This window comes from Equus quagga, chromosome 12 (assembly GCF_021613505.1).
Source record: "Equus quagga isolate Etosha38 chromosome 12, UCLA_HA_Equagga_1.0, whole genome shotgun sequence".
Lineage (NCBI taxonomy): Eukaryota > Metazoa > Chordata > Mammalia > Perissodactyla > Equidae > Equus > Equus quagga.
The window spans coordinates 60,649,450-60,676,374 of NC_060278.1; the positions used below are offsets into that span (position 1 = coordinate 60,649,450).

The 26,925-nt window shown below is 59.2% G+C and overlaps 1 protein-coding gene across 7 annotated transcripts in view; it reads left to right on the plus strand.

Annotated features, from left to right (window-relative positions):
* NAV1 (neuron navigator 1) overlaps window positions 1-26,925 on the plus strand; it is a 229,929-nt gene that overhangs the window by 65,825 nt on the left and 137,179 nt on the right. For 6 of the 7 annotated variants that reach the window (XM_046679877.1, XM_046679874.1, XM_046679875.1 and 3 more), the window contains exons 2-4: window positions 2,177-2,930; window positions 7,247-7,353; window positions 24,194-24,991. In XM_046679877.1, the coding sequence (XP_046535833.1) occupies window positions 2,209-2,930; window positions 7,247-7,353; window positions 24,194-24,991 (1,627 nt within the window). In that variant the 5' untranslated portion in view covers window positions 2,177-2,208. The remainder of the gene's footprint in view (window positions 1-2,176; window positions 2,931-7,246; window positions 7,354-24,193; window positions 24,992-26,925) is intronic. The other variant, XM_046679880.1, reaches the window with a different exon arrangement.

The following is a 26,925-nucleotide window of genomic DNA, read 5'->3' on the forward strand; positions in this document are numbered from 1 at the left end:
GTGAGCTGGAAGGGTGCAGGTGAGCTGGTTGGGTGCAGGTGAGCTGGAAGGGTGCAGGTGAGCTGGAAGGGTGCAGGTGAGCTGGTTGGGTGCAAGTGAGCTGGTTGGGTTCCCTGAACACACACGCTTTGCGTCCTTCTCTGTTGGAGGAGGTGGGTTGTTCCAGTTCATCCAGTAACCATATCAAGTCGTTAAAGGATAAATTAGAGGAAAGGAGGCAGGGGTCACGGGATCACTCTTTCTTGTGGAAATCGTTCCATCTGTCAGTGGAGTGGTCCCAGGAGCCCCAACTCTCACAGTCGTTTCCAGCTGTGGGTCTGTAGATCCAGCGCTGCCCGAGGGTCGACACCGACTCCTTAACATTTAGCTTCTAACTGGTCCTGGACCACAGAGGCAAAGGTCAAGCGAAGGTCGGCAACAGCCGTAATCCATCCGGGCTGTGCTGACAGTTTCCCCACCGTGAGCAAGCGGACATCCCAGTGGTCTCGGGCCGACCGGCCATCTTTGGTGTCTTGTCTCTGTCCATGCGTCCTTGGTCGCCATCTTCACCCTATGCCTTTCCCCTCAGGAGTCAGCTTGAGCGTTTTCCTCGTACAAACACCTCGGCCCGCATCTTGCCTCATTTCCTCCCTCGGATGCATTTCTGGACCTACACCACGCCCACAGCGCCGTGAGAGGCCCTGAGGCCCCCGCTCCACCATCTACCCATCCTGCATGTGACCATTTTCCAAAAGAGAGTAAATTCGACAGCAACAAAGGATGACATTTAATTTGCATCTCTGCAATGTTAATGAAGCCTTCTGTTTTGTTACGTTTTGGCCAATTGTATTTATTCTTTTGTGTATTTCTTGTTCAAGCCTTCCGCCCTTGCTTCTATGGGATTTTTGGGTTTTGTTGCTGCCTTGATGGAGTTTCTGTATTCAAAGTGTTAACTCCTGGTCTCTCATATACACTGCAGTAGTTTTATTGTTTGTTGATGGGTTGAACCTTTCAAAAGGGCTTTTTCTGTCCATACAGGTATTTTAATGTTTATGCATTCAGAGCTATCCGTGTTTCCTTGACGATTTCTGCTGTGATGTGGTGCTTGTAAAGGCCTTTCCCACAACAAAATTATGGAAACATTCCTTCACGTGTGTGGCCGATTCTTTTATGGCTTCATTTTCTACACTGAGCTCTTTCCTCTGTGTGGAATTGATTGCTTGTGTCTTCGTAAACTGCTTCAAATTCCCTCTGAGACGAAAGTGATTAATAGATCAATTAATTCATTAATTAACAAGGTGGGGAGGGGAAAGCTGGGAGAGGAGGAGAGGGTGAGGATACGGGAGAGACGCGGCATAATTAACGATCAAGGTTGGACGAGAAGGGGTCGAGTGCTGGGGACAGGGAGTGCATAGAGGGGTCCACCTTGATCTGAAGGTGGGACTCAGTCTCTGAGACTCGAGAAGCGGGTGGCGGAGGTCAGTGTTGCCAAGGCAGGAGGTGGGTAGGAAGGAAGACGATGAGCCGGGTGCCCGAATCTCCAGTGACCGAGGGGGGTGGGCAGTGGGGAGGGACCAGGAGAGATGGCATCAAAGAGGAGGACCAGCGGATGGGATGAGCCAGGTGGCAGGGGCCTCGGGGGGAGGCTTACAAGTTTACGACTTGTGGGGACGTGATGGGCTGTCCTGTCTCTGGGCCTTATGGGATCTGGAAGAAGATTACATCCACTGGGGACGGACTCTGGGGAGAGCCAGGTGTCCGGTGAAGCGGCGAGTGGAAGGGACGTGCAGAGAGAAGGCTGAGGACAGAAGGAAGTTGGTTCATCATGGGCGGAACATCCTAGACTCCGGGTCCCATGAAAGGTCTGGGAGGGAGGGGCTGTGCGAGGGAGAGTCTGTCCCCATCAATGGACAGGATCAGAATCAAGGAATGTCCAATGAGCCCATTTGTACAGCCCCTTACACTTCACGTCACCTGCACATCTGTGCTTGCCTGGGAGCCTTGCCACAGCCTCCAGAGCAGAGAGGTTTGCCCAGAGCCGCGCAGGTGGCCGGTGACAGAGTCAGCATGCCAACCCAGAAGTCCTGATGCCCCGGCTGGGTGCTGGAGGCTCCCCCCACCCGCTTCACGTCTGTACACTCGGGGCCAGAAGCTTGGACAGTGTCTCACGGTCTTCTTCTCTCTCCTCCCTCCGCAGGGCGGTCGTCGGCATCGCCGGCCTTGCTGACCATGAATGGGATGGCCAATTTGAACTCTGCCAGCCGCCCGCACTATGCCTCTTCCATCCCCGTGCCGCGAGCGGCTTCCCAGACTGGGATCCACACCCCGGGCGCCTCTCCCCAGCTGCGGCCGCGCCAGGCCGGCCTGGCCCTGAGCCCCCAGCGAGCAGCCTCCGCAAGACTGGGCAAGCCTGGAGGCCCCTCCAGAAGCTCCTCTCCTAAGGCCTCTCAGGGGAGAGGCTCCCCCAGGGCTTCTGGGGCCGTGAGAGAGTCAGCCCAGGGTGGTGAAGGCCTCTCCAGCTCACCATGGAGCAGCCCCAGGGCAACCCCAAAAGCAGCCCTCTCCAGCCGGGCTGGGTCCAGAAGAGTTGGCGACACACAGGGAACCCCGAGAAAGAAGAAGGTGGCCCAGGAAGGGATTCCAACCCACCAGACCCGGGGCAGGAGCCCATCCCGGACCAGCACGCGTGGAGAAACCCAAATACCAGGGGCTCCTGAAGGTCGAAAGGCTCCCAACCATCCAGGAAAAGGTCAAGGAGACACAAACTACAGAAGTTCTGGGGTCTCCAGGTCTCTGGAGCCTGATGCCAGGGCAGTCTCAGGGGTTCTGTCCCCAATCTGCAGCCCAGTGCAGAGCAAGCGACCTTCCCCAGGCCCCGGGGCCATCAGCTTCTCCTCCGTGCATCAGCAAAGTCAGCCAGTCACAGCCACGGTGGCCCCTTTCCAGTACAGGTGAGTGGGGGCAGCAGGCAGGGGGCGGAGGGGGCACGGGAGGCATGCAGCTGGGAGCCAGGGGCAAGCCCTGAGGGAGAGGGGCCTGGATGATGAGTGGCTGGTGGAGACCAGAGGACCCCAGGGGATAGAGGAAGTCAGGCAGGGGGTTTGGAGAGCTGAGATGGGATTGGGAACAAAAAAAGGGGACCCGGATCCCAGCTGTGGTCTTTCTCAATTCTAGGGACTCCACAAGAGAGTCCCATAAGGAGGGTGCCCCTAAAACGTCCATCTCTCCTGCCCTCAAAGACGGAGTATTAGGGTATTGGCATAAGCAGGTTTGTCAGTCTTACCCAATTCATCTGGGACGTTTGCCACCTCTGTGGGTTTGACTTGTTGTCATGGGCACTGAGCCTTCCGCTCCTGGGGACCAAAGTCCTCACTCCTCCTTGGTGCTCCCACAATACCTTGTGTCTGTCTGTCATTCTCTCTCTCCGCTTCCCATATTGCCTTATGCATATCTGTCTGCGTGCCCTGCACATCCAGGGTCATCAATGATGCTCCTTAAATGGTCAGGTGGGGGTGGCCACCATTGGCGGTGGTGGGGCCACCGTGCATAGCCACGTGGTCACCAAGCTTGTCTCTCTAGCTTTCTTCAGACAGGGCAGGTTGAGCGCAGAGAGAAACTCTTCCGTCAACTATGCTCTTTTCATAAAAATGTATGTCTTTACTAAAATGGCCACATTAAGTAAACTAAACCTTAATTACTGAGGATTACACAGTTTAGAAGCGCTCATATGCCAAAGTCCCTTCCTGCCCACCTTAACTTGCTGGGTTTTTCTTTGCTAATGTGAGGAGAAATTTACTCACCTTTGGGGTACAGAGAAGCTTGTACATTGTTCCCTGGACGCTGGGGGCTCTGAGTGGCAGAGCGTGGCGGGCGGTGGGTCGGGAACCACCAGGAGCCAAGAGTGGAAGTCTGTGGGGTCCGGCACAGGGAAGTTCATGGTGCCACTGCCTTCTGTGTGTGGTCAGCCCACGTTCGGAGCATTACATTCCACTACGAACACCACGTAAATGCACAAAAACACATTAGAGAAAGACTGACAGGTGGGCGAGGGAGCCTGGCAAGGTGCTGTAAGAATGATTAAAGGACCTGGAGCCTTTCACCTTGGATGAGGAAGGCTGAGAGCGTCTGAGAGCCGTTTTCCAGTATCTGAAGGGCTGTCACCTTGTGAGATGAATTAGATTTACCGGGGGCAGCTCCAAAGAACTGAGTCAGCATCACGGTGGTTGGAAGTTAGTTTGAGACACATCTGAAGCTCGGTAGGAAGAACTTTCCAACAATGATAGAGGTTTACCAATTGCCTGTACGGTAGTGAGCTTCCCGTCATGGCGGGAATTCTAGCTGGGTCCATGACCAAAGGGACTTCTCCCTGGCTGATCCCTGCCTCTTGGAACATCTCTCTGACAGCTGTCCTGCCCTCAGAGTGCTCCCATGTTCCTCTTCCCAAGGGGCAACTCCTTTAGGGCCCTCGTGACGTTCTCGACTTCGACTCTCAAGCAGCTGAGAAAACTGCAGAAGCAGAAGCGCAGGGTGGACCCTGCCTGGAATGGGCTTTTCCAGTTACTTTCCAGATGCTTTTCCAGTTACTAAACGGTTGGCCTGCTGACTCCTTGACTTTCTTCTCCTACCTGATTGCCTTCATTTTGAACCCAGTCTTTGGGGGAAAGTGCATGTTAAATGGTTGAAGAGTTTACGTGATCTACCCTGCAGGTCCCCGGTGTGTTTAGAATCTGACATTCTCCAGAGGTCAGATCTTTTGCTCCGCACATTTCAGTGGAGCCTACACAGCACCGCGCTCCCTCCACTCAGCGAGCGTTTATTCCGTGTGTGCGTTTTATACAGAAGTGGAAATCTGTCTCACCCAGCAGCTCGCTGGGGATTTTCTCCACCATCCCCCCTCTTAGCCCCGCCCGTCTCAGGCCTGGGTTAGGGTGGCGGGTAGGGTCATGCTTCGGGCAAGGGAAGATTAGGACCAAGGACACCCCCAGGCGCTGCAGGCACCTGGACGCGAGCCCAGCATACCCTGCGGGGCCCGGAGCTGCTGCCACGGGCGATTGGGCCACGGGCCAGGCTGGGCTACCCTTGCAAGTTTCATAGCCAAGGTGGTGCCATCTGCTCTCTGGAAGTCACAGAATCCTGTTTTCATGGACATCTGCACCCCCACCCGGCACCTTGGCTTCTGCAAAGCTCCAGCTTCGCTCCGCGTCTCTACTCCTGCCCGCCCTGCTTCTACAGGGAGTGAACCGCCAGCCATCTTTTCCCTGCCCCATCCTCCATTGGCATCTCTCTCCAAGGCTCTGGGGGCGGTCCTTCCCGGTGGCATTTATCTCCTGGAGCCCCCATTCCCTGGACCCTTCCATCTGCTCCCTGATGCTCTGGTCTCACATGCCTGGTTCCATCAGAGCTGCCACCTCGTTCACCTCTGCTCCCCGGGAAGCAGCCCGGGCAGCCCCACCACCGTGGCTGCTCCCTGTTTCCAGCTGCCCCGGGGCTTTCCCTCCCTGACAGGTTCTGTTAACGGTGTCAGGAGCATCAGGCTCACGGTTTTCTGCTCTCTGGTTCAACTGCCATCCAGCGTGGCTGGTACTGGCCATTTCAGGCTGGGAAGTGAGGGGAGACACGGAGGCCTGGCCGTGTCTGGGGAGCTGGAGGCAGGTGGAGGTGGCGGTGTAGAGCCAACTGAGTTTGGAGGGACGAAGGCTGCCTCCTCGGTGTTCCTGCGGCCGGAGTCTTGGCCACACGGCCGACGCAGCCTCCCTCGCTGTGCACCACGATGATGATAACATGACAGCCCACGATTCCTAAGACTGGTTCTTGCCACCTGCCGTGGGTCAGGTGGCGCTTGCCCCCTCACGTATATGACGTTATTCAGCGGAACATTTATGCATTACCTGGAGTTCCCTCTCTCCAGTAGAACGTCCTCTGACTTTCTCACCCACAAGTTGCATCCCTGACTTCAAAAACCCAAATCTATACTCATTTCTCTCAAGAAAGCAACCAGCTCCAGTGTTCCTTTGTCCCCTTGACCCGCGTGTATCTGGGCTGACACTGAGTTGGCAGGAGTGTGCAGGGAATGACCCCATCATCCTGAGCACCCCACAGGGCAAGATGACGTAGACTCTCCCCTGCCCCATCCCCAGCACCCAGCTGAGGGGCCTGCACACACCCAGGAGCTCCACCCCACCTGCACGGCTTCGAAAGAGCCTCTCGCAGCCCTTGGTTGTCAGACCCGTCTGGGCCTGGAGACCTCCCTTCCACTCCACGGTGGAAATGAGACCAGAGGGGAGAAGAGACTTGCTCTGCCTTACCCAGCGAGTTAATAGCAGAGCTGAGCCCAGAGTCCCACATCTGAGTGTTGAGACAAGAACTGGAGAGAGAGGACGACCAATCTCAGCTGCCCCAGAGACTCCCAGGGTCCCCCGGCCCAGCCCCCTCCCCAGGACCAGCGTCAGTTTCCCCTCCTGCCTGCACAGCCCTCCCCTCCCGCTGCTGCCAAGCTGCCAAAGGGTCCATTTAGCTGGAGACAGCGGGCGGACGGGTGGGCGGGCCAGCTCCCGGAGCTCGGGGTAATTGCCTGTAATAAGGCTCCCACAGCCTTTGTTCCTGGGAGCGACTGCACGGTTGGGGTTGTGCTCAGAGGGCTGTGTGCACTCGGGAGCTGGTGCCCGGAGACCTCACCCTTCCATCCTACTTCCACAACTGGCCCTGCGTGGACTTATCCTCCCAGGAGCCACTGTGACCCCAGCTGAGCCGGCCCCTCCGTCTTCCCTGCCCTCCTTGCTGCCTGGACCGTGAGCAAGCCCAAGGGGGCCTGTGTGCCCGGGAGCTCTCATAAGGAATTGGTGATCTCAGCTTCAGAGGGAGTTCTTCCCCGTGTGTATGCACGTGGCTGTACATATATGCACATCCAGAGGGCAGGGACCGTGGCAGGACAAACAACCCAAGGGCTGGAGTTACTGCGGGGTCCCTCTGCCCTGTGGGTGATTCACTTCCTGAGCCTGGGTGAGACACCAAAGGGCGTCTGGCTTCAGCCATCCCACTTCCCTTGGGGCCCCCCAACCCCTAGTCCTAGCCTGACTTGCCCAGAAGGCCTGCATCTGCTGGAGTGCACACACATGCATGTGCCCAGTGGGAGTGCCCAGCCCACAGGGGTGCAAGGCACCAGCAGAGGAGAAGAACCAGGCTCCAGGGAGGTTCCTCAGCCCCATGGAGAGACTTCGAGGCCAGGATGACCTCTGCCGTGAGTGACCACCCCTTCTCTGTCCCACAGGTTGCAGCCAGACCAGGAGGAAGCCGGCCCCCTCCCCCAGGACAGCTGGGCCCTGGACGGCTGCTCTGGCCCCCTTGGTGGGCCTGAGGAGAGCTTCTCCTGCGTGGGTGAGTACCATGGGGTGAAGACTTCCTCTTGGGGTGGGGAGGTCCCAGACTAGAACCCTCCCCATTGCCCACATGGAAGAAGCAGTGACCCAGGTAAACAAGCCCCCTGTTAACAAGGAGATGTCCGCCTATGAACTGCACTGTGCGTTTTTGCCCTGCTTGGCTCAACCCAGGAGTGGTCCGTCCAATCCAGGAGCACTTCAGGGCCAGGAGAGGGAAGCGGCCGTGGGTGCCCTGTTTATCCAGCGCTCCATTGAGGGAATCACTGAGGCCATCAGTGAAAGCCAGGAGGCAGAGGTCCCAAGCCTAGATTAACGGGGAAGATGCTGGGCACTAGGGAGGCAGTCTGGAGCCATCTGGCCAACTGTCCTCTCCTGGGACGCCTCTCAACAGGGTGCTCCCACTGGTGTCACCTTCTTGATGTGCACAGTACTGTTAACTGAGCCTCAGGAACCAGAACGTAAGACTCACCAGGAAGACCCCTGAGACTCGAGGACGGTGATGTTCCTTACGGGCGGAGACACTGCCTGCTCCCAGGTGCCTCCTCAGGCCAGTCTCTGCCCACGCGGGTGCTCAGGAGGTGTCTCTGAGTGAATGAATGGCCAGAGGATGAGTGAATGCCTTGTGTACTGCAGGTCGGGTCCCTAAAGGGGTCAGATTCTAAACTCCTAGCAGGTTTAGAGGTGTGTCTTGGTTTTCTTGCGACATTAACAAAATACCTAGAGGATGACTGTGATCCATATCAGAGGTTCAGGAGACCCCACACTGCGGGGACCCTGCTCTCTTCTTTGGTTGCCGGAGGGACACTTGCCCCAGGAAGGAAGGGACTTACTTTTGGCAAACCTGAGGCTGTCTGGAGGGTTTGTCGCACAGCTCGTCTCAGTGCCCTGCTCCAGTGGGACCCTGGTGATGTGCATTCCTACCTTCTTTGTCTCCTGCCGGGCGGGTGGTTGGGTGTCCCTCGAGCCTGGGAGCTGAGCCCTCTGCCATCCTGGTCTCCAGCAGTGGTCTTGGAGCCAGTGAACGCAGAGCAGCGACACTCATTCTTCCATGACAAGCCTTGCGGAGAAGGGTTGTGGGGTCGAGACTGGGCATCTAAAAGTAAGCCGTCGCCTCCCACAATAAGCATTCACGCGGGGGACCAGCGCGTGGCAGGAAACTAAAGGAAACCAAATTCACTGGCACGGAAAAGCCATCAGAATTAGAACGTGGTAACCAGGACGCTCTGTGGAGCTCTATTTTTACATCTGCAGTTTGCTGTGTGATGGCTTCCTCATGGGCACGCCACATTGCTGGAGCCTGGTCCTCTCCACCCACCGGGCACGCACTGGCCGCTGTTCCCTGATGAGCTGGTGGGAGGGCTATGACTCGTCATGTCTGCGGCAGCCTGGCTTTAGGACTCGCCCAGGCTGGTCGGCTGGAGGACCACCCTCACCAGCCGGATCTGAAGGGTCTCCTAGATCACAGGTGGGGCTACTCCACGGGGAGGAGCCTCATGGAGCCTTCGGAGTGGGCTTTTCCTCTGAGGCTCCTGGGGAAGGGGAGCGCGGTTCGCTGCGCTGCCTCTGCTCTGGCACTTGCTGGTCGTCATGGTGATCCATCACGGCCAGGGACACCGGGCTCTTTGACGGGTTGGATGCGGGAGAGACTTGGGGTCTGCCTGTGCGTTGTAGGGGAGCCTGTTCTCTGAGCCCGAAGCAAACAGAGACGAGCGGAAGAGAGGAGCCTAGGGAGGGCTTCCGTTTCTGCCCTGCTCTCCCACCCAAACTCCCCTCAGGGCATGGTAACGCCTCATTCATTCATTTATTCTTTCATTCAATCAACAAACCATCAGTAACGGTTGGTCTTGTGCCCATACTGTGCTTGGCAGGGGCGTAAAAGATGATCCGACTGTGACCTGCCTTTGGGGAGTTCAGGGTCTCTGGGATCCACTCCAGGGAGCCTTCCCCAGGTAATCCGTTGGCATCCCTGAAACCCCGCCCACTGACCTGCCCTTGTAGGAGCTGACAAGGTGGCCCAGTCACTCCGGCCTCCCCTCAAGGCCCTGCAGCATGAGGAGGGTGCTGGGCCTCTCCCACACTTTGTGGAAGGAGCACTGGGTGCCTTGGGGAGCACCACATCCTCTATCGATAATCTTCCTGGGACCCAGCACAGGTGTTTCAGTTATGGATTCCGTTGTTTCCATATCGATTTGGAGATGACAGGTCTGCTCTCTTTTTTAGCTCACACTGCCTCCCTTCTTGTCTGTGAACTCATCTTCTTCCCCATTACATGGTGCGGCACCTGCTGCTCCGTGTTCAGTAAAATGGGGCGTTGAGCGAGTGAGTCCGGGATCCATCGTTGGTCGTGGTGGACCTCATGCATCCCCTGCGGCCTGTTTCTTGCTCTGCCAGCTGAGGAGGAGCAACCGGCCTTTCTCTGCCGTCCTCCCAATATGGTCCTCTCTGGCATCCAGGCCCGTGGGGGCGGAGTCCTAGAGGGGAGCAGGAAGGGGCTGAAGACCCTTCTCAGCCTTGCACCGCTTTCCCACTTCCTCTGCCTGGGAACAGGGTCCAGATGAGGCTGGGTAATCTTTGTGCAGCGGGAGGAGATTTTCCCATGATGACTTGCCGCCAAGCAGAGGAGTTGGGTCGGCCTTCGTCTGTCCCGAAGGCATCCACGACCAGCTGCTCCCTCTGCCTCTGCCCTGGGGCAAGTGTGGAAGATGCGGCCCGTGGGCGTCTGTACCTGTGCCCTGACCCCCCAGCCCGCCCAGCTGTGCTGGTGACAGCCCCATGCTGATCCCAGCAGCAGACCCATCCCTAGGCCGCCATCCGAGCTTAATTTGGAAAGCCGAGGGAAGCCAGGGCTGCTGATTCTGTACGCCCACGTGTGCGAGGCCACGTGCCGGAGGACTGAGAAAGGTCGCCCTGAGGTTGACACAGGTTCCTAATGACTGCTGCTTTGTGGCGTGTTTGAATGAGCAGTAAGTGGACAGATAATGAAGGGATCTTCTCCGTCATGACATGTGTCACCAGGAACGAGCTGGAGCCTGCTCCCTCCGGGCCGTGCGCCAGGGTCGATGTGTCCGATGGCAGGGCAGCATGAGTCTGGCTGCACGCAGGCTCTGCGCTCTCTCCTCCTTTCTCCTCCCGTGTGGAGCTGGCTCCGTCTTCCAGCCACAGGTCAGTTTTTCACGTCTCGTGGATTTGGGAGCCAGGACAGAGGCCCCCTTCTAAGGAAGCCTGCAAACCTGGTGCGCCCTCAGCCAGGCCGGGAGAGGTGTGCTGACTACTCTCCTCAGAGGGTTTGTTCTGGGCCCTCACGGGGCTCTGGTGCGGTGGAGCAAGCCCCTCCACCCCAAGCCTGTGCTCCTCCGGGAGCTCCAGGCCACATCCAGTCTCCCAGGGCTACAGATGACTCGGAATCACAGAGCTAGGAAAGTCAGAGCTCTAACAAACTTTACGTATCACCCAGATGTGGACTCCTTTTCCACGGGGAGAGATGAGGCACAGAGAGGAACTGTGACTTGCTCAAGATTGCACGGCTGGTTAGCAGGTCATTGAAACCCAGGCCCCTGCCCTCTGACTCCCCAAACACTACACCATTATCGAACACCTACTGTGTGCAGGCGCAATGCTAGTGCTCCGCGTGAAGTCCGTCATGAGTGCCTCACACAGCCCTTTGCGGTGGTCTGTCATTCTGCGTCGCAGGTGAGGAAACCCCAGCTCAGAGAGGTGACATAAAGTGACTTGTCTGAGGACATGCACGAGGCGAGGGGGCTGTGCCGGGATTTGAATCCAGGCTCGTGTCCTTGAGTCGCTGGCCGGCCGGCCCGTTGGCTGCTGGTCCTCGCTGTGTTAACTGCACTCTCTTCGAGCTCCGTTCTGTCTCCCTTCACCTCTGCCCAGTGGTGGGGAAAGAAGTGGGTCAGGGAGCCACGGTCCCTGCCGACATCGCCCTGAAGCCCCGGGATGTCACTGCTCCTCTGTCATCCCCAACCTGAGTCATTTCACGCTGAGTTCACACGGCCGTGTCCCCTGCCCTCTGGGGACCTTCGTGCTGAGCTGAGCCTGATGTCCCAGCCATCCGTGGAGAGAGGACGCGCGGAAATTGACTAGAAGACACGGACCAAGTTCAGGGGCCGACGGCATTGGCCGTGTTCCAGGGCGCGGCGGGAGCAGAAGAGGTTCGGGGTGCAGGGGGCGCCTGGAGGCCCTGTTTGGGTAGACAGTGGCCACCTGGGACCACGCAGACTTCCAGGAGCTGAGATGGAAGGCGATGATGACGCTGAAGGGCCGCGGCGACACTTACTGTGGCTTCCTCTGAACTGACGCTGATGGAGCACCTCTCATCCTTCTGAGGATGAAGGGGAGTCAGAGCCTCACTCCCTAGCTTTGGCTCACAGCTTTGCCGCTTGCTGGCTCTGCAGCTTCGGGCAAGTTATTTGACCTCTCTGTGCCTCTGTGATGATAACAGTACCCTCTTCCTAGGGTTTTGTGAGGATTAAATGCACCATCTTAGAAGGGTGCCCGTGCATCGTAACTGCTTAAGACGTGATTGGTGTTATTCGTTATGGAGGGAGGTGCTTTGTTAGCATGCCCACTTTACAGATGAGGCGAGTTACGTGACAGGCCCAGGGTGGTCCTGCCAGCGTTGGAACCGGGCAGCTGGTCTGCAGAGGTCCTGCTCTTAGCCACACATGCCATGACCTCGAGGGAGGGGACACGTCCGGCGTCCTGGGGCACCCCAGGGAGGCCGGGAGAGGCAGAGCCTGCCTCTGGGAGGTGCCGTGAAGGGGCGAGACCAGAGAAGTGAGGTCACGTGAGGTCCCCTGCTGGAGGGGCTTAAAATAGAAACCCAGGGATCTGGATCCTGTTTCTTTGCAGGAGGATGGGGGGGGGGGCAGTTGATGAGTGACTTCTCCTCGAGACAGCGTGTGGCTGGGGTGGCATTCATCTCCAGCAGTGAAGCAGACCCAGCTGGAGCCATTTTCCGGGAGTGTCCAAAATCGCGGAGGCTGGGCAGGCTGGACCCCCTCCCCCACCACCATCCTGGCCCAGGCCCCCCACCACCCCACCAGACTCTACCACTCCAGAAGGGGTAGGAGTGGTTCTGCGTGGCGTTTGCACCCACGAGTGCTCGAAAAACAACGCCCAGGGCTGGCAAGGCCTCAGGTCCCTGCTTCCTGCTCCACCCAAGCCGGCCGGGCCTCTGCATTGCCCACGCACAGAGGAAATTCATATCCAGTCGCCAAACCTCACTAAGCACGTGTGTGTGTCAGGCCCTGCTCTCAATGCTCAGGGTACAACTGAGGGCAAAACAGGCCAAGACCTCTGCCCAGGTGGGGCTTATGTAGCTGTCTGGAGCAGTGCACAGCCTGGGCAGCCGTGTATGAGCTGCATGGTGGCCCTAGAGAAGCCCCAGCCCTGGAATATGTCTCCCATCCCAGGCAGCAAGGGCGGAACTCTGGCCTCATGACACCCCCTGAGAAGGCAGGCACAGCATTCGTGGGCCACCCCCTGCACCCCAAGCCTTCCATGCTGGGCAAGACGAATGGAAGGGGGAGGTGACAAACGTCTCCCTGTGGTTTTCCTAGAGAATTGCCCCCAGGCCCCGTGCCTGTCTGTCCTGGACTCTGAAACCTGCGATGAACCGCTTCATCTCTTCTTAGGAAATCCTGACCCTCCTTAGTCCTCGTGTGCCTGTGGCCACGGGAAGGACCTGAGGATGAGGGTGCTCGCTGGGAGGAGGTGGGCCTGGTTCCTAGGAATCTCTCCCGATGGGCTATCCCGTGCAACCTCGGGGTAGTTATCCAGAGAGCCATGGGGCAGGTGGGAATTTGAGCCATGGAGGAAGGAACCTGCACTATTTGGTAAACTCCCACCTCTGTGCCTCCATGACCGAGAGAGAGAAACCTCACCTCAAGAGATGCCCTGAAGACTTGGCTTCCCAGGGCTTTGCCCCGCCCCTTGGGCAAAGGCTGGCCAATCCTCTCCATAACTTCCAAGAAGGGGGTCTCCCTGGGAGCCTGCAGGGGCTTCATCTCCAGGAGGGCTGTCTGCAAGCCGGTCACATTCAAGGCTTCCGTCCTCCTCCCACTCCCACTGAATGGGCAGAAACCGGAACCCAGCGCCCCCCACCCCCATCCCTGTGATAAGAGGATTAGGGTCCCCCACTGGGAGACTTCCCCACAATAAGACTGCCCAGCAGGCAGACACAGAAGGAGCTCTGGGGGAGGCAGTTGAAGAGAGGGAGGTGACACAGACACAATAACCCGGAGAGTAAGTGCTGAGAATTACCCCCAGTCATAATATTCCTCCTCCATGTCCTTTAAGAGGCAGCAGGAATGAAAACCCTGCCTTCCTGTGTGTGGCTCTGGGTAGCGGGAGGCCGGGCTTCAGAGGGAGCTGAAGATAATGAAGGGTCAGGGCAGAGGGTCAGAGCGCAGGGTCGTCCGAGCCCTGGGGGAGGGGAGGGCAGAGAAACCCTTAGTTGTCCCTTTTCTCCAGAAGCTCATTCCACCTTCACAGAGGGCTGGAGAAGGAAGTGAGTGTGTTCCGTGGTGAGCATGACTGAGGTCAGATAGATGGAGGTGGGAGGGGAGCTCGGGCCCCGTTGGAAGTGGAGGGAGGGCAGCCCCAACGTTCACGATGATGCGATGCTCACGTAGAGTCTGGCACCGCCCAGGGGCAGGAGCTGGACCCCGTGAGCTCACCGCATCCTTCCTGCCTAGGAGTCTGGGCAGGAAGCAGCACAGAGCGGGTGAGGTCCCGACGATGACATCAGGCCGTGTGAGGGGCGAGGCTCTCGTGGGCATTGGCACTCCCACCGTCACACCAATGAGTACTCCTGAGATACACCAAGTAATTGCCTGCATTTATCCTGTTAAAATTCATTGAAATAGGACTCCACCGCCACATTCCTCTGTTAAGTTTAATGCCTCGTTTCAAAACCTAACAAAAACTCTCATAAACCACCGAGGTGCCCATGGCGACAACGAGGACAGCCTGGACACGGGAATGTCTCTGTTTGCAGCGTGCTGTCCCTAAACCAGCTGTCCCTCCCCGGTTCAGGCCGGCAAGGCTTCCTCCTTACTCTGCACTTGTCTGCAACATTGTGGCACCAGGGACCTTTCAGAACCCGGGTGATGTTACAGTATGTCTCCCCAGACAAGTGGATGTCTTCTCAAGCCAAAGCCTGTATCCAAGGGTTGGTCCTCCGGACCTTCGAACCCGGTCAGTGAACAGAGATGAAGTCGCTCTGCTCTGCGGTAGTGAGGTCAGCACAGGCTCGGCCAGACCGCCTCAGGCTTGGGCCTCGTGTGTTTCCTGCTCAGGTTTCTGGGTTTCCTTGGCCCTCGGTGAGGTCATAGGATCTATCACAAACGTTGCCTAAGATTATCTTGAGGTTCCCCTTAGCGTGGTGATGCAGTGGCCCTAACCCAACCGACCCTGTGGACGGTCAGCTCTGACTCTAGGTTTGCGCACATGGAAGGAGACGTCCTCGCCCAGGAGCTCGCGCGTCTCCACCCCACACGCGGGCACAGCGCACACTCTGCCCTCCTCTTCGCCTGTCTGGGTCCCCCTCACGGGCCTGCGGTTGCCATGACAACTGATCTGGGCTGGTCCTGGTCTCGGGGCGCTGTACCCGAGCTCATCTGGGGCGCGATGTGCAATGGACACCCCAGCGGGTGTGTGAGGACAGTTGTCATGGCAACACACAGGCCAAGCACATGGGGGGAACATCTAGATTTCCCATCCTGGTCTGTTAGCCCGAGGAGCAGGGAGCTGATTTTAAATGAGTGCACCTCCAGACAGAATGCTCTCCACTCAGTGCTCTCCTCCTGCCTTCCCCCCCACCCCCGTAAGCCCGAGAGCCGGGGGAGAAAAGTTTCCACCCCTCCTCCTCCACCTGGTGTCTCCAGGACCAGCTGAGGTGCAGAGAACGTGGGCATTCTGGGAGGCTACATAGCAAGTCAAGAAGAGAACCCAGGACCCCAAGACTTGAGAATAGGGGAGTCCCCCAAGGGGCCCTGACTTGTTGGGGCTGCCAGGTCCACTGGAAGTGACCAGGACCCAGGACAGAGGTCATAGCGCCGGGGCTGATGATGCTGTAGACCATGGCTGTGCCTGGAGGAGTAAGCCCCCCTCCCTCCCCGTCCCCACTCCCGGGATTCTGTGGGCCCGTCTACTGTGACTGCGGCCCTAGACCCAAGCAGCCCTCGGGTGCCATGGGCGTCTGAGTTATGGGGTCTCCTCAGCGGGAAAGGCCCTCTTTCCACTCCCGCTGGCCCTCCAGGGCCCATCCTCCTTTCTCCGCCTGCTGTGGGGGTTTCACACTTCTTGGGATCCCATGCAGTTCTGAGGCAGGCCCCCAGAAACAGCGGCATGAAGTAAGGGCATGAAGTTATGGGAAGATGTGGGAGACCGCAGGCCGGATTCATAGTCTCACCCCACCAGCAGCCTGCTGTGTGGTCTCCGGCAAGTGTATTTCTGTGTGAAATGCAGACAAGACGGTGCCTGTGTCAGAGGGCTTCAGGAAATAATGCCTGGGCGTCGGCTGGCAATAGGAGGTGCTTAGAGCTGTCAGCTCCGCCGCCCTTCAGTTCAACAGGCGTGAGGAGCCCTCCCTAACTGTTCCACGTAGGGAGCGGTCTGAATCCGTTCAGGCTGCTGTAACAAAAATACCGTGGACCAGGGGGCTTCAACCACACAAGTGTATTTCTCGCAGTTCTGGAGGCTGGACGCCCAAGATCAAGGTACTGGCAGATTCTGTGTCGGGGAGAGCCCACTCCCTGTTTGGCAGATAGCTGTCTTCTTGCTGTGTCCTCACGTGGCAGACAGAGAGGAAAAGGGCTCTGTTCTTAGAAGGGCACCAATCCCATCACGGGGGCTCCATCCTCGTGACCTCATTACCTCCCAAATGCCCTATCTTCCGATAGCATCACATGGGGAATTACAGTTTCATCTTATGAATTTTGGGGGCACATAAACAAAGCCATCTGTAACGGGGGGCTCACAATTGAACTGGAGGGACAGGATGTCTCCCTAGGATGTAACTAGGCAGAATTTGCCCATACTCAATAGATGGGAAAGGAAGAGATCAGTGTGGGATGGAGTAATCAGAGGAGGCTTCCTAGAGGAGGTGGCCCTGAAGCTGGGCCGCAAAGGGTGAATGAGACTTGAATTCATAGCAGAGAAGGCACAGGGGAGAAAGGGAGGCGCGAGGGGCCACGGTGCGAGGGCGGGGTAGGCTGGACCAGAGAGCAGGTGGGAGAGCCTTCGAGGGCACGATCGCCAGGCTGGTGACGCCAGAGTGGTGAAGCCCTTGCATGCTGGTGCTGGGCAACACTGGGCTCTGTGGCAACAGATATTGGGGGGCGAGGGGGGCAGTCCTTCCCTGGGAAGCCACCCAGGTCACCACGTCAGAGACACGCTCCCCCGCGGGAGATCACAGAGTTCTGGCTTCAAAAGGAGAAGGTGGGTCTCCAAGAAGAGGAAGGGGAAACAGTGCCTTGTGCACCCCTCCAGAGCCCCCCTGCTGAGGATCTGGGTCACAAGGAAGACAGGTCCCATGCTCTAGCCTGGGGGGGGCGGATCAGAACACTTGGGGGGACCCCTGGGGAGACAGAACAGGGAGCCGCGGCCCAGCCTCCACTCCCCCCAGCTGCCCCCGCCATCCCTGGAGGTCCAGTCCTGGGCAGCAGAGAAGCCCCTGCTGAAGGAGGGCCCACCCCATGGGCTCTGTCCTGCCCTCGCCTCCCAGTCTGGGGCGGGTCCTCCAGGTGGTCCCTCAGCCACAGTTCCCACTCCCTCTGGGGGTGCACAGCCCAGAGCACCCTGCCTCTGAAGGGAGGCCTGTGCCCCTCCCAGCCTTCGGAGCCCTGTCCTCCAGCCGCACACTGGGCTTCGACTTGGGTCCTGTCTCCTCCTGTGACCAGAGGTGACCTGTTTCCTTCTCAGGGCCCAGTCTCTGCCCTCCCCTTTCACACGATGGGCAGCTCATCCCTGCTCCATCCTTGTCCTCTTGGCTCCATCCTTGTCCTGTTGGCTTAGAGGCCTCCGGGAGAACGCGTCCCGGCTGCTGTGAGCTCCCAGGAATGCGGGTGGTAGTCTAGAATTTCTCGCCTTTTCCGCCCTCCCGGAAGCTCTCCCTGAGACAGTGGGCCAGAAGACAGACTGAGGCCCACGACCCCTGGCTCCGCTCCCAGCTTTCACTTCGCTGAGACTCATCTTCCCCAACAGACAGGTGGGCAGCAAATCTCTCTGAGCCCGCACTCCTGATCTGGTGGCCCAGAAGAAAACTCCCCAACCCCTAAGCACAGGCAGCGTCCTGGGACCAGAGAGGCCAAGCCGGGCCCTTGTAGAGTCTGCAGAAATGTCTCAACCACCAACACCCTGGCAAAGCAAAGGTGGTGACTAAGCTGGGAGGAAACAAGTGGATCAATCTGGGAGGGCTTCCCGGATGAGGCCCCGGATGTGTGAGCACGCCGATGCATTCATATTGGGCTGAGTCCACCGGCTCCTTTTTTGTCTCCAGGTGGCAGTGGAGGGTGGGGGTCAAGTTCCACTGGGACTGCCGCATGCGCTAGGGAACCTGAGGACTCCTTGCCCACTCTTGCCCCTGCCTCCCAGAGGTCTGGCAAAACTCATCCTATGCCTCTGAGCAGAGCAGAGATGTGGGGGAAGCGAGGGCCTCCGTTGTGACCTGTGCCAAGTCATTCCCCTACAGAACTGGAACTTTCTTCAGAGGGGCAAAGTGAGGGACTGCTGGCCTCCCTGTGGCCCAGGGCTGCAGACAGGGGAGAAAAGACGTTGTGGAGACACCATCCCGGAGCCTGGCTTCCATTCTGGCACACCAGCTGTGCCGTCTCTCACCACAGGGTATGCAGAGGTCACTGCTGTTTACAATCCCCCACACATCTGTTCTGAGTCACGCACTCATTCATCGAATCGGTCGTCATTCCCCAAATATGTTTGAGAGCCCACTGTGTGCGGAGATCTGCGATGGGTTTTGAGAAAAAGTTCGTCACGGTAGACCGACCAAAGATGGGTCCCTGGGAAACAGATGAGCGAGTGAACAACGTTGGCTACAGATGCCAGGAAATTATCAAAGCGGCTGCCATGGACCGTGGGCGGAGAGTCAGGGAAGGCCTCCTGGAGGAGGCACACTGGGCCTCAAGAAGGGCCAGGGAGAGTACAGCGCTCTAATCCTTTCTCAAACCACAACCGGCCCCTCCTGAAGTCTTCCCTATCTTGGTGGATGGCAGCTCCATTCTCAGAGCGGTCCGGGCCGAAATCCATGGGTATTCTCGATTCCTCTCTCCCACACGCCCACGTCTGGTCTGTCAGCAAATTCTAAAGGCTTCACAGTTTATCCAGAGTCTGACCCCTTCTCACCCCCACCAAAGTCACCACTCGCTTCCAAGCCGCCATCGTCTCTCATCTAAATTATTGCAGCTGCTTCTGCCCGTGAGCCCAGCAAGCAGCCACAGCGACTCTTTCAAGGGGGACACCAGGTCATGTCCCTCCTCCGCTCCGTAACCCGCCGTGGCTCCCATCTCACTCAGAGTGAAAGGCCAAGTCCTTGCAGTGACCTGAAAGGCCCTCCCACACTGGCCATCACTTAGATCTCTGACCTCATCGCCTGCCACTGGCCCCTTCCTTCCTTCCTTTCTCTGCAGCCACGCTCATCTGTTCTTCAGACAGGCCAGGCACACCGCCCGTCAGAGCCTTTGCTCAGGCTGCTCCTTCTGCCTGGAAACCTCTTCCCCAGACATCCACACAGATACAGAGAGGAAGCCCCCTCTCCTCCTTCAGATCCTTATTCAAATGTCGCCTTCTCCCGGAAAGCCTGCTTTGCCACCATATTGAAAATTCAGCCCAGGCCCCTGGGCATTGCCTGTGCCTCTCCTGCTCTGCGTTTTCTCCTTAGCATTGTTGAGTGGCTAATATTTCTAATTTATTGTCTGCCCCTCCCATTAGAATGGAAGCTCCCTGAGGACAGGAATTCTGGTCTGTTTTGTTCTCTGCCGTGTCCCCCAGGACCAGACGGGATGTGAGCAGTGGGAGGGAGCTGTTTGTCCCGATGAGGCTCTGTGCTCAGGCACCAGCTATGTCAGCAGCCTCCCGCCTGGCCTAGGGGATGCCATGACAGAAAAAAGGGTGGAAGGAAGTGGGGAGCAATGCCTGGAGGGCTTTCTACAAAGGCAAAGGAGTTGGAGTCTGCCCAGGAGGTGATGAAAGTCCTCATCACAGGGGTGTGAGCAGGGAAACTGAAGAAGGTGCCTGTCGCTCAGTTGGGCCAGCCCGGGGTGGGTGGCTCGGTGCCCAGCCCTTGCTCTGCAGATCCTGACTGTGGGCGCAGAAATCAGGAAAACCCTCCTTCTTCCCTGCTCGGCCCGTAGCCCTTGAGGGAGCCAATTATGGACTCACCTGCCCGCTCCCCCTCCCTGAGATCCCAGCTTCCCCCAAGGTCACCTTTCAAGGTCAAAGGGGTGGGACCGCCTAGCCCTTCTTCTCACCTTCTTCTCTCTCCCACTTCCCTCGAGGGATCCTGACCCAGTGCGATGGGCAGAGCCCCCACAGACGACCTGGGTTCCATCCTTCCCCAGCTGCGGGGCTGTGAGCATGCGGATGTGCCTTTCTTTCCTTGGCTGTATGCCTTATCTTCTTCATCCTTCAAGTGGCTTTAAATTGTCGGCCCCCAGATGTGGTCAGATCACCCGTCCCCTCCCCATCCCAGAAACGGCTGATGCCTTTGGAGAGAGAGGAGTGGGGTGAGGAGCCAGGCTTTGGGGAGCTGGGGATCAGGGACTTTCCTGATTCCCAACCAGCCTCTTTCCCCACCTCCCCTTTAGAAACTGGGCGGGACCCAGTTCCCTTCCACAGGCCACTGACATCAGCAGCACCCATCTGTGCCCGGCCAGGCCTCCCCGTCATCACGTAGCCCCTCGCAGGGTCTCTCTTCCGGAGCGTTCCCAGGCTGGTCCTGCAGTGGGGACGGGGCAGAGCGGCAGGGCTCAGGGCTGGGCCTGCGGGTGGTGTGGCCAGGCAGGTACCTCTCTCTTTAGGAATCACTAGAGGAAACATTCTGCACATATTGGCTTTATCGACTGATGCTGGAATGGCTGTTGCCACGGCAGCAGAGGCTCCCACTGCAGTAGAGGATGGTGGGAAACTCAGAGATGTGAAGGGAATCAAAAAAGAGGCAGATAGAGGGAGAGCTGCGTTAGGGAGCATCAGAAAGTTCTGGGATGACTATTTAAAGGGACCACCACATGGCCATGGCAAGGCCCTTAGAGAGTGACAGTGGAAAGGTGGGCAGGACAGGTAGACAGAGGGGACCAGCACCCCAGGGGATCGGCACTGAGTTAACTCATGAGATGAGCATGGAAGGAATTTCCATCTCCTAAACTGAGGGGTGGCATTTCCTGCAGGAGGGAGTGGGGAGGTTGAGATGGTGGGGAGGGGGCTGGGACCACCTCACTCTCTCTTCTGGACCACCCTCTCTTTGGGAAGGAGGCAGAATCTCAGGAGCTGTTTATTGAAGGAAAGGAGAGGACTTGAGATTCACGGCATATGGTACCCCTCGAGAGGAGGCTCAGAGGAACAAAGAGGAGTAAGGAGCGGGAGGAGTCCAGGCTGAACCAGGAATGAATGGGGCACGAGATAACCAGGAAGAAGGGAGACCAGGCTGCGGGGCAGTGGGCCTCCAGGGACTGGCAGCTGCAGTGGACAGAGCAACAAGTGCAATGGAGTGTCACAGCAGTTCTAGAGACTAATGTGACAGGAGTCAAACTCCAGACGTGAACACCAGTGAGCAGGGGCCATTAACCCAAGGAGAGAGGGCCAGGTTTTGCCTACAGCGGCCCACACTGGGTGGAGTGGACCACGGTGGAAATGTTGTTTTTCAGCCAGATGGCAGCCAGTTAATTTCTCCTTGTCTGCTCGGAGGAGATGAATTCATACGCAGGAAGAGAACAGACCACCAGCAAGGACTAGTGTAACCTGGGAGATCAGAGAACGGGGCCCCAGATCCTGCAGTTGCTGTTTTCAGGAAAGGTGGTGACTGAATTCTGTTGTTTTATGCACCTTAGAGCTGCTCTCTGAGGAAGGAGGAAGACTTCAGAAGTGATGGTTTGGGACTGCATTGGAATTGACCCTTGGGATGGGGAGGGGCCGTGTTCCCCAGAGACCAGGCCCCGGGGATGGGCTTGACCCCTTCCTTGAGCTGGGATCTCATGTTTGGTGTGAGCCTGTGTACCTCCTGTGTACCCAGAGAGGAAATCTCATGCCTGGCCTCCTCCTTGGGGTGCTTTCTGTGCCCGCGCCAGGTTCTGGCGGGATCCCACTTCAGGCCCTTCAACCAGATCCTGTTGCTTGTCATTCGCTCTCTGAAGTCATCAGCCCTGAGTTTCCTCAGTGCAGGACACAGGCCGCGAGGCCAGTCTGCATTGCGCCCTCTGCCACAGGGCCTCCTGGCTCTCTTCTGCACCCCGCTCCTTTCCTCCACTCCTTTGAAGCAGTGCTGATGCTTCGCAGGTGTCAGCCTGAACAACTTCCTGCTTCCTGCTCTCCTGGTCCGAACTCTTCCCTACTTAGACTGCGTCATGTATTTGCCCGCCTGCCCGCACAACCTCTTACGCCTACACTCATGTGTATGCAGCCCCTCCTGCATAAGTGCCGGATTCTGAAGTTACCGCAGTGGGCCAGCCGGGGTCCCTGCTCTCCGGGGTCCAGGGTCTCCCTCTTGTGTTCCTGTAATTAGTCTACACACACCTACAGCAGTCTACCTGTGAGGATGGGTTGACGTGTGTGACACCGCTTTGTCACAGGGACAGGATTATTACTTTCCCGGGTCTTGTACTGTCTGTCTTGCTTTCCCTGCCAGACGCTGAGTTCCTAGAGGGCAGAATCTCCATCATTCTCTGTATCTCCAGGGCCCGGCCAAGGCTCCCTGCTCCTTACCCTCTGCTTGAGGACCCTGTTCTCAGCACTGTGGTAGGCACATCCTCTGTGCGACGACCCCGGTCCTTGCGGATTTTATGGCATCTCAATCCAGCCCTAGGACTGCGGAAGGCGGAGTCCTGGGGACACCACCAGCACCTGAGAGTCATGCAGGGTACAGACCCAGTATACAGCACTCAGGCCTCCAAATCCATTTAACCACCACAGTGGCAGCTCCTGCTGCATGCAAGGTGCCCCCTGAGGGCTCTGGTGCTGGTGGGGGAGATGGGGGCGTACACAGACACCCCTCACACCAGGAGGCTGGCACGGTCAGTGCTGGGAGAGCGGGGGAACCATGAGATTCAGACACAGGTTCTTCAAATTCCAGGGGGAAGGGGGAGCGGATGGAGAGAGATGGAGGTTGGGGGTGGGGCAGGCAGATAATCTGAAGGCTAGGCTAGCGCATCCTGGCAAAGAGTTCTTAGGGTTTTACAGCCCCAATGTGTGGCTCCCTCTGGGGCCCGTCCCTCCTGGAGCTAGCTTTGCTTTCAGAGACATCCCCTCTGCTTCCTCCTGTCCCTCACTTTCTTGTCTGAGAGCCATTTGTCAGGCACCTTGGCCCTGACTTGGGGAGGTCGTAGGAGGAGGGGTAAGAGGAGGGGCAGGGTCGCCCTCTGCTGAGCTGGGGCAGATGGTTGCCTGCTCCTCCCCCGTCTCTCTCCTCCCTGGGCCCAGGTGGGAGGCGGGAGAAAGGCTAGGAAAATGTTGTCCTTTTAAATTTCTCTGCAGCCCACTTGAGCTCTGGCAGGCAAGGGACCTGTGCCAGGCCTCCTGGTTCCCTGCGTTTACACAGCGCTTTGCAGCTCCAGAGTCCTTCCCAAGGAAGGTGGCCCAAGAACCAGTGTAAGGGAAGACAGACCCAGTGGGTGCAATGACTTTGACAAGGTCACACACCCAGTTAGTTAGAAGGGGAAACCCAGGCTCCTGAACCCCAGAGCTGGTCTTTTCCTCCAATGCCGCGACCCCCCTCCCCAGCCAACCCTGGGCCCTGTCTCTCCAAGCCACCCCCGTCCCAAGCGCTCTCCCTACCTGGGGAGGAATCCCCTACCTCTGGAGGGCAGGCTTGTGCCCCAGAGACTAAAGTAAGGGGGCACTGGGAGTTTCCTGGGGGAACCAGAGACCTCTCCGCCCCTCTCCCGCATCTCTCCCCAGGCCCCACGAGCCGCCCTGTCTCAGTGCCTTTCACCTGCACCCCCACATCTCAACTGATCCTCCTCCCTCCCCTGGGCGCGGCAGGGGGCCACCCGTAGCCCTCGGAGAACCTGCCCCGCCTTTGCGTGCAAGGCGAGGACAAACACCGGTGGGGGTCCTTCAGCCCCCCTACCCCCTACTCCTCCATCCCTGGATCTCTGCTGCGCATACCACCCCCTCCAGAGCCAGAAATAGACGCGCTCCCACCTCCCTCCGCTCGGCACACTCCGCCCTCCTCCGGTCCGCGCCGCGCCCTCCCTCCCCTCCGGCCTCGGCTCCGGGCTGCAGCCACGGCCTCGGCTTAGCCCGCGGCGGGTGCGGCCGCGGCGCTGCTGGGCGGGCGGGCGGGACCGGGCACCCGAGCGCCTCTGAGCGCCGGCGGGGCTGCGGGGCTCGCGTGCTGCTTTGGATTGATCTTTCCATTTTAATTTGTATTTTCCCCGCCCCGCCCCTTTTCCTCCGACCCCGCCCCATCGCTCCCCGGCTTCCTCGCTCTTTCCTTCTCCCGCTTCCTTCCCTGCTTGTCTTTCCCCTGCGCCCCCTGCTCGCCCCCTCCCTCCTCCCTCCCCCTCTCCCCTTCCTCCTCTGTTTCTTCCGTCCTCTCTCTCCCCCTCCTCCCGCCTCCTCCGCCCTGCGCTCCCCGCCCCCCGTGCCTGCAGACGCGCGGATTGTCCATGCGCTCCTCGCGGGCAGAATGCTGGGCAGCAGCGTCAAGAGCGCGCAGCCCGAGGTGGGGCTGAGCGGCGGCGGCGGCGGCGGCGGCGGCGAGGGCGCGGACGAGCCCCGGGGCGCGGGCAGGAAGGCGGCGGCGGACGGCAGAGGCATGCTGCCCAAGCGCGCCAAGGCGCCGGGCGGCGGCGGCGGCATGGCCAAGGCCAGCGCGGCGGAGCTGAAGGTCTTCAAGTCCGGCAGCGTGGACGGCCGAGTCCCCGGCGGGCCGCCCGCCTCCAACCTGCGCAAGCAGAAGTCGCTCACCAACCTCTCCTTCCTCACGGACTCGGAGAAGAAGCTGCAACTCTATGAGCCCGAGTGGAGCGACGATATGGCCAAGGCGCCCAAGGGCTTGGGCAAGGCGGGGTCCAAAGGCCGCGAGGCTCCGCTGATGTCCAAGACGCTCTCCAAGTCGGAGCACTCGCTCTTCCAGGCCAAGGGCGCCCCGGCGGGCGGCGCCAAGACCCCGCTGGCTCCGCTCGCGCCCAGCCTGGGAAAGCCGAGCCGGATCCCGCGCGGCCCCTACGCCGAGGTCAAGCCGCTCAGCAAGGCTCCCGAGGCGGCCGTGAGCGACGACGCCAAGTCGGACGACGAGCTGCTCTCCAGCAAGGCCAAGGCGCAGAAGGGCTCCGCGCCCGCGCCCGCCGCCAAGGGCCAGGAGGAGCGCGCCTTCCTCAAGGTGGACCCCGAGCTCGTGGTGACCGTGCTGGGAGACCTAGAGCAGCTTCTCTTCAGCCAGATGCTCGGTGAGTCCTGCCTCCCCGCCCCACCCTGGCTTTCTCCTCAGCTGCCCGGGAAGGTGTGGGGGAGAGCGCAGCTCCCTCCGCTGCTTCTCCTTCCGGTGGGGCTCTCCAGATCCCGGGTTGGGTTGTGAGGGGGCATTGCGCCCAGATGTGCAGGCTTGGCCCACCTCCAGATGCGCATGGTTAAAGTGCGCCTTCTTCAAGATGCCACCAGGCGGGAGCGAGCCCAGGCTCTGCTCCGGCCTGCCTGAGGGGAGGCTGGACAATGGGGTGGGGGTCAGATTCTCAGAGATAGAGCCCATTACCCTCCTTGGATTTTAAAGCTCAAAATCCTAATGTGGCAAGATCTGGGGCCGGTGGAGACCTCAGCTGTGCGGTGGTCTGTGCTCGGCAAGAGAGCGTCCAGCATTGCTAGGGGCGCGCCAGGGAGAGGCCCGATCTGGAGGACGGATGTGGGGAAAGCAGATGTGAGGGCTGTTTGGCTCCGGAGCAGAGCTGAGGCTGCACTTCCTCTGTAGATCCCCGGTGGGAGCCCAAGTCGGATTTCCCGGGTGTAGGGGTTCTGGCAGGGAGACCGTCTGGGGCCAGGGGCCGGGCGGGCAGCCAGCTGTGCGCATCTGGACGCGCGTCCTATACCTCGGCCCGGCTCTGGTCCAAACCCCTACCCCCCGGGCTTTTTAGAGAGTGCGGAAAGGTCTGGGCTTTCGCGCCGAGCCTCCTGCTCGACTGGGAAGCCCTTGCCCTTTGGCTAATGGAAGCCGAGCGGGCGGGAAGGGAGGAACAAAGCTTGCTCAGGCGGAGGAAGCGCAGAGAGCTGTTCCATTGTTCTCCGGGACTGAAGAGTCTATGCGAAAAACCCGGAGCGGCCCGGGAACTGCGCCTGCTTTCTCGGGAGACCCAGCCCCGAGAGGGATGGAGCGGGACGTGCAGGACGCAGGGCTGCGGTGGCCCCTGCAGGGCCGAACTGGGGCCATGGCAGGGGGGCGGGGGAGGGCGGCGGGGACGGCGGCCAGGTCTGGAGCCGGCGGCCGCCCTGGCTCCACGGACTTGTTGCAGTTGCTGGGGATGTGTCTCCGGTGCCGAGGGACCGAGCTCCCCGGGTACCAGAAGGCTGCCCGCCCGCTGGGGGCTGGGAAGGGGCGTGTCCGTGCGCGTGGGAAGGGGCGGGGCCGACGCGGCCGCGGGGCCGAGTGACAGGCTGGACGAGGTGGGGCCGTGTGGATGCGGGGGTGCTCCCTGGACCCTGGAGAACGCAGGGCTGGAGAGGCCTGGTTCACCTGCTTCTGTCTCCCCAGGACCCCCAGACTCCTGGTGGGCCAGGCTGAGGGACCCCTGGCCAGGGGCAAGATTTGGATCTGTCGACTTGGACGCTGGTGCTGGTGGCCGCGTATGGGCTTTGCACGGGCAGTCAGGAGGGTGGACAAGGGAAAGAGGGGTAGGGCAGCCCTTTGCCTCCCCTCCCCGCCCAGAGCCTCTCAGGAAGGCCCTGCCTGGTCAGGGACAGGTGGCATGGGGTTGGGGATGCCAAAGCCCACAGGGTGGCCTCGGCCTCAAACAGAATGGGCCCCCCTGTGCTGAGGGCTGCCTCCAGGAGCCCACAGTCTGATAGGGTGAGACAGACAATGAAGGAAACAAGAAATAAGACAGGAACCAAGGAGGGCTCCAGAGAAAAGAGAGGGGACCAGGGGTGGAGACGGACGGGACAGGAGAGCCTGCGTCAGGGCTGTCTAAGGAGCGACGACTGAACTGTGTCTGAGCAGGAGGAGGAGGAACTGAGGCTGGGGGAGCAACACTCCCTGAGGGCCTGAGAGGAGGGTGGGAGTGGCGCCGCCGAGGAGAGGAAGGCAGAAGGGACTATCAGGGACACAGAACAGCAGAGGGCACAGCTCCCTTTTCAAGGTCAGGGCTTCACCTGTTGGGCTGTCCCCAGACCTGCC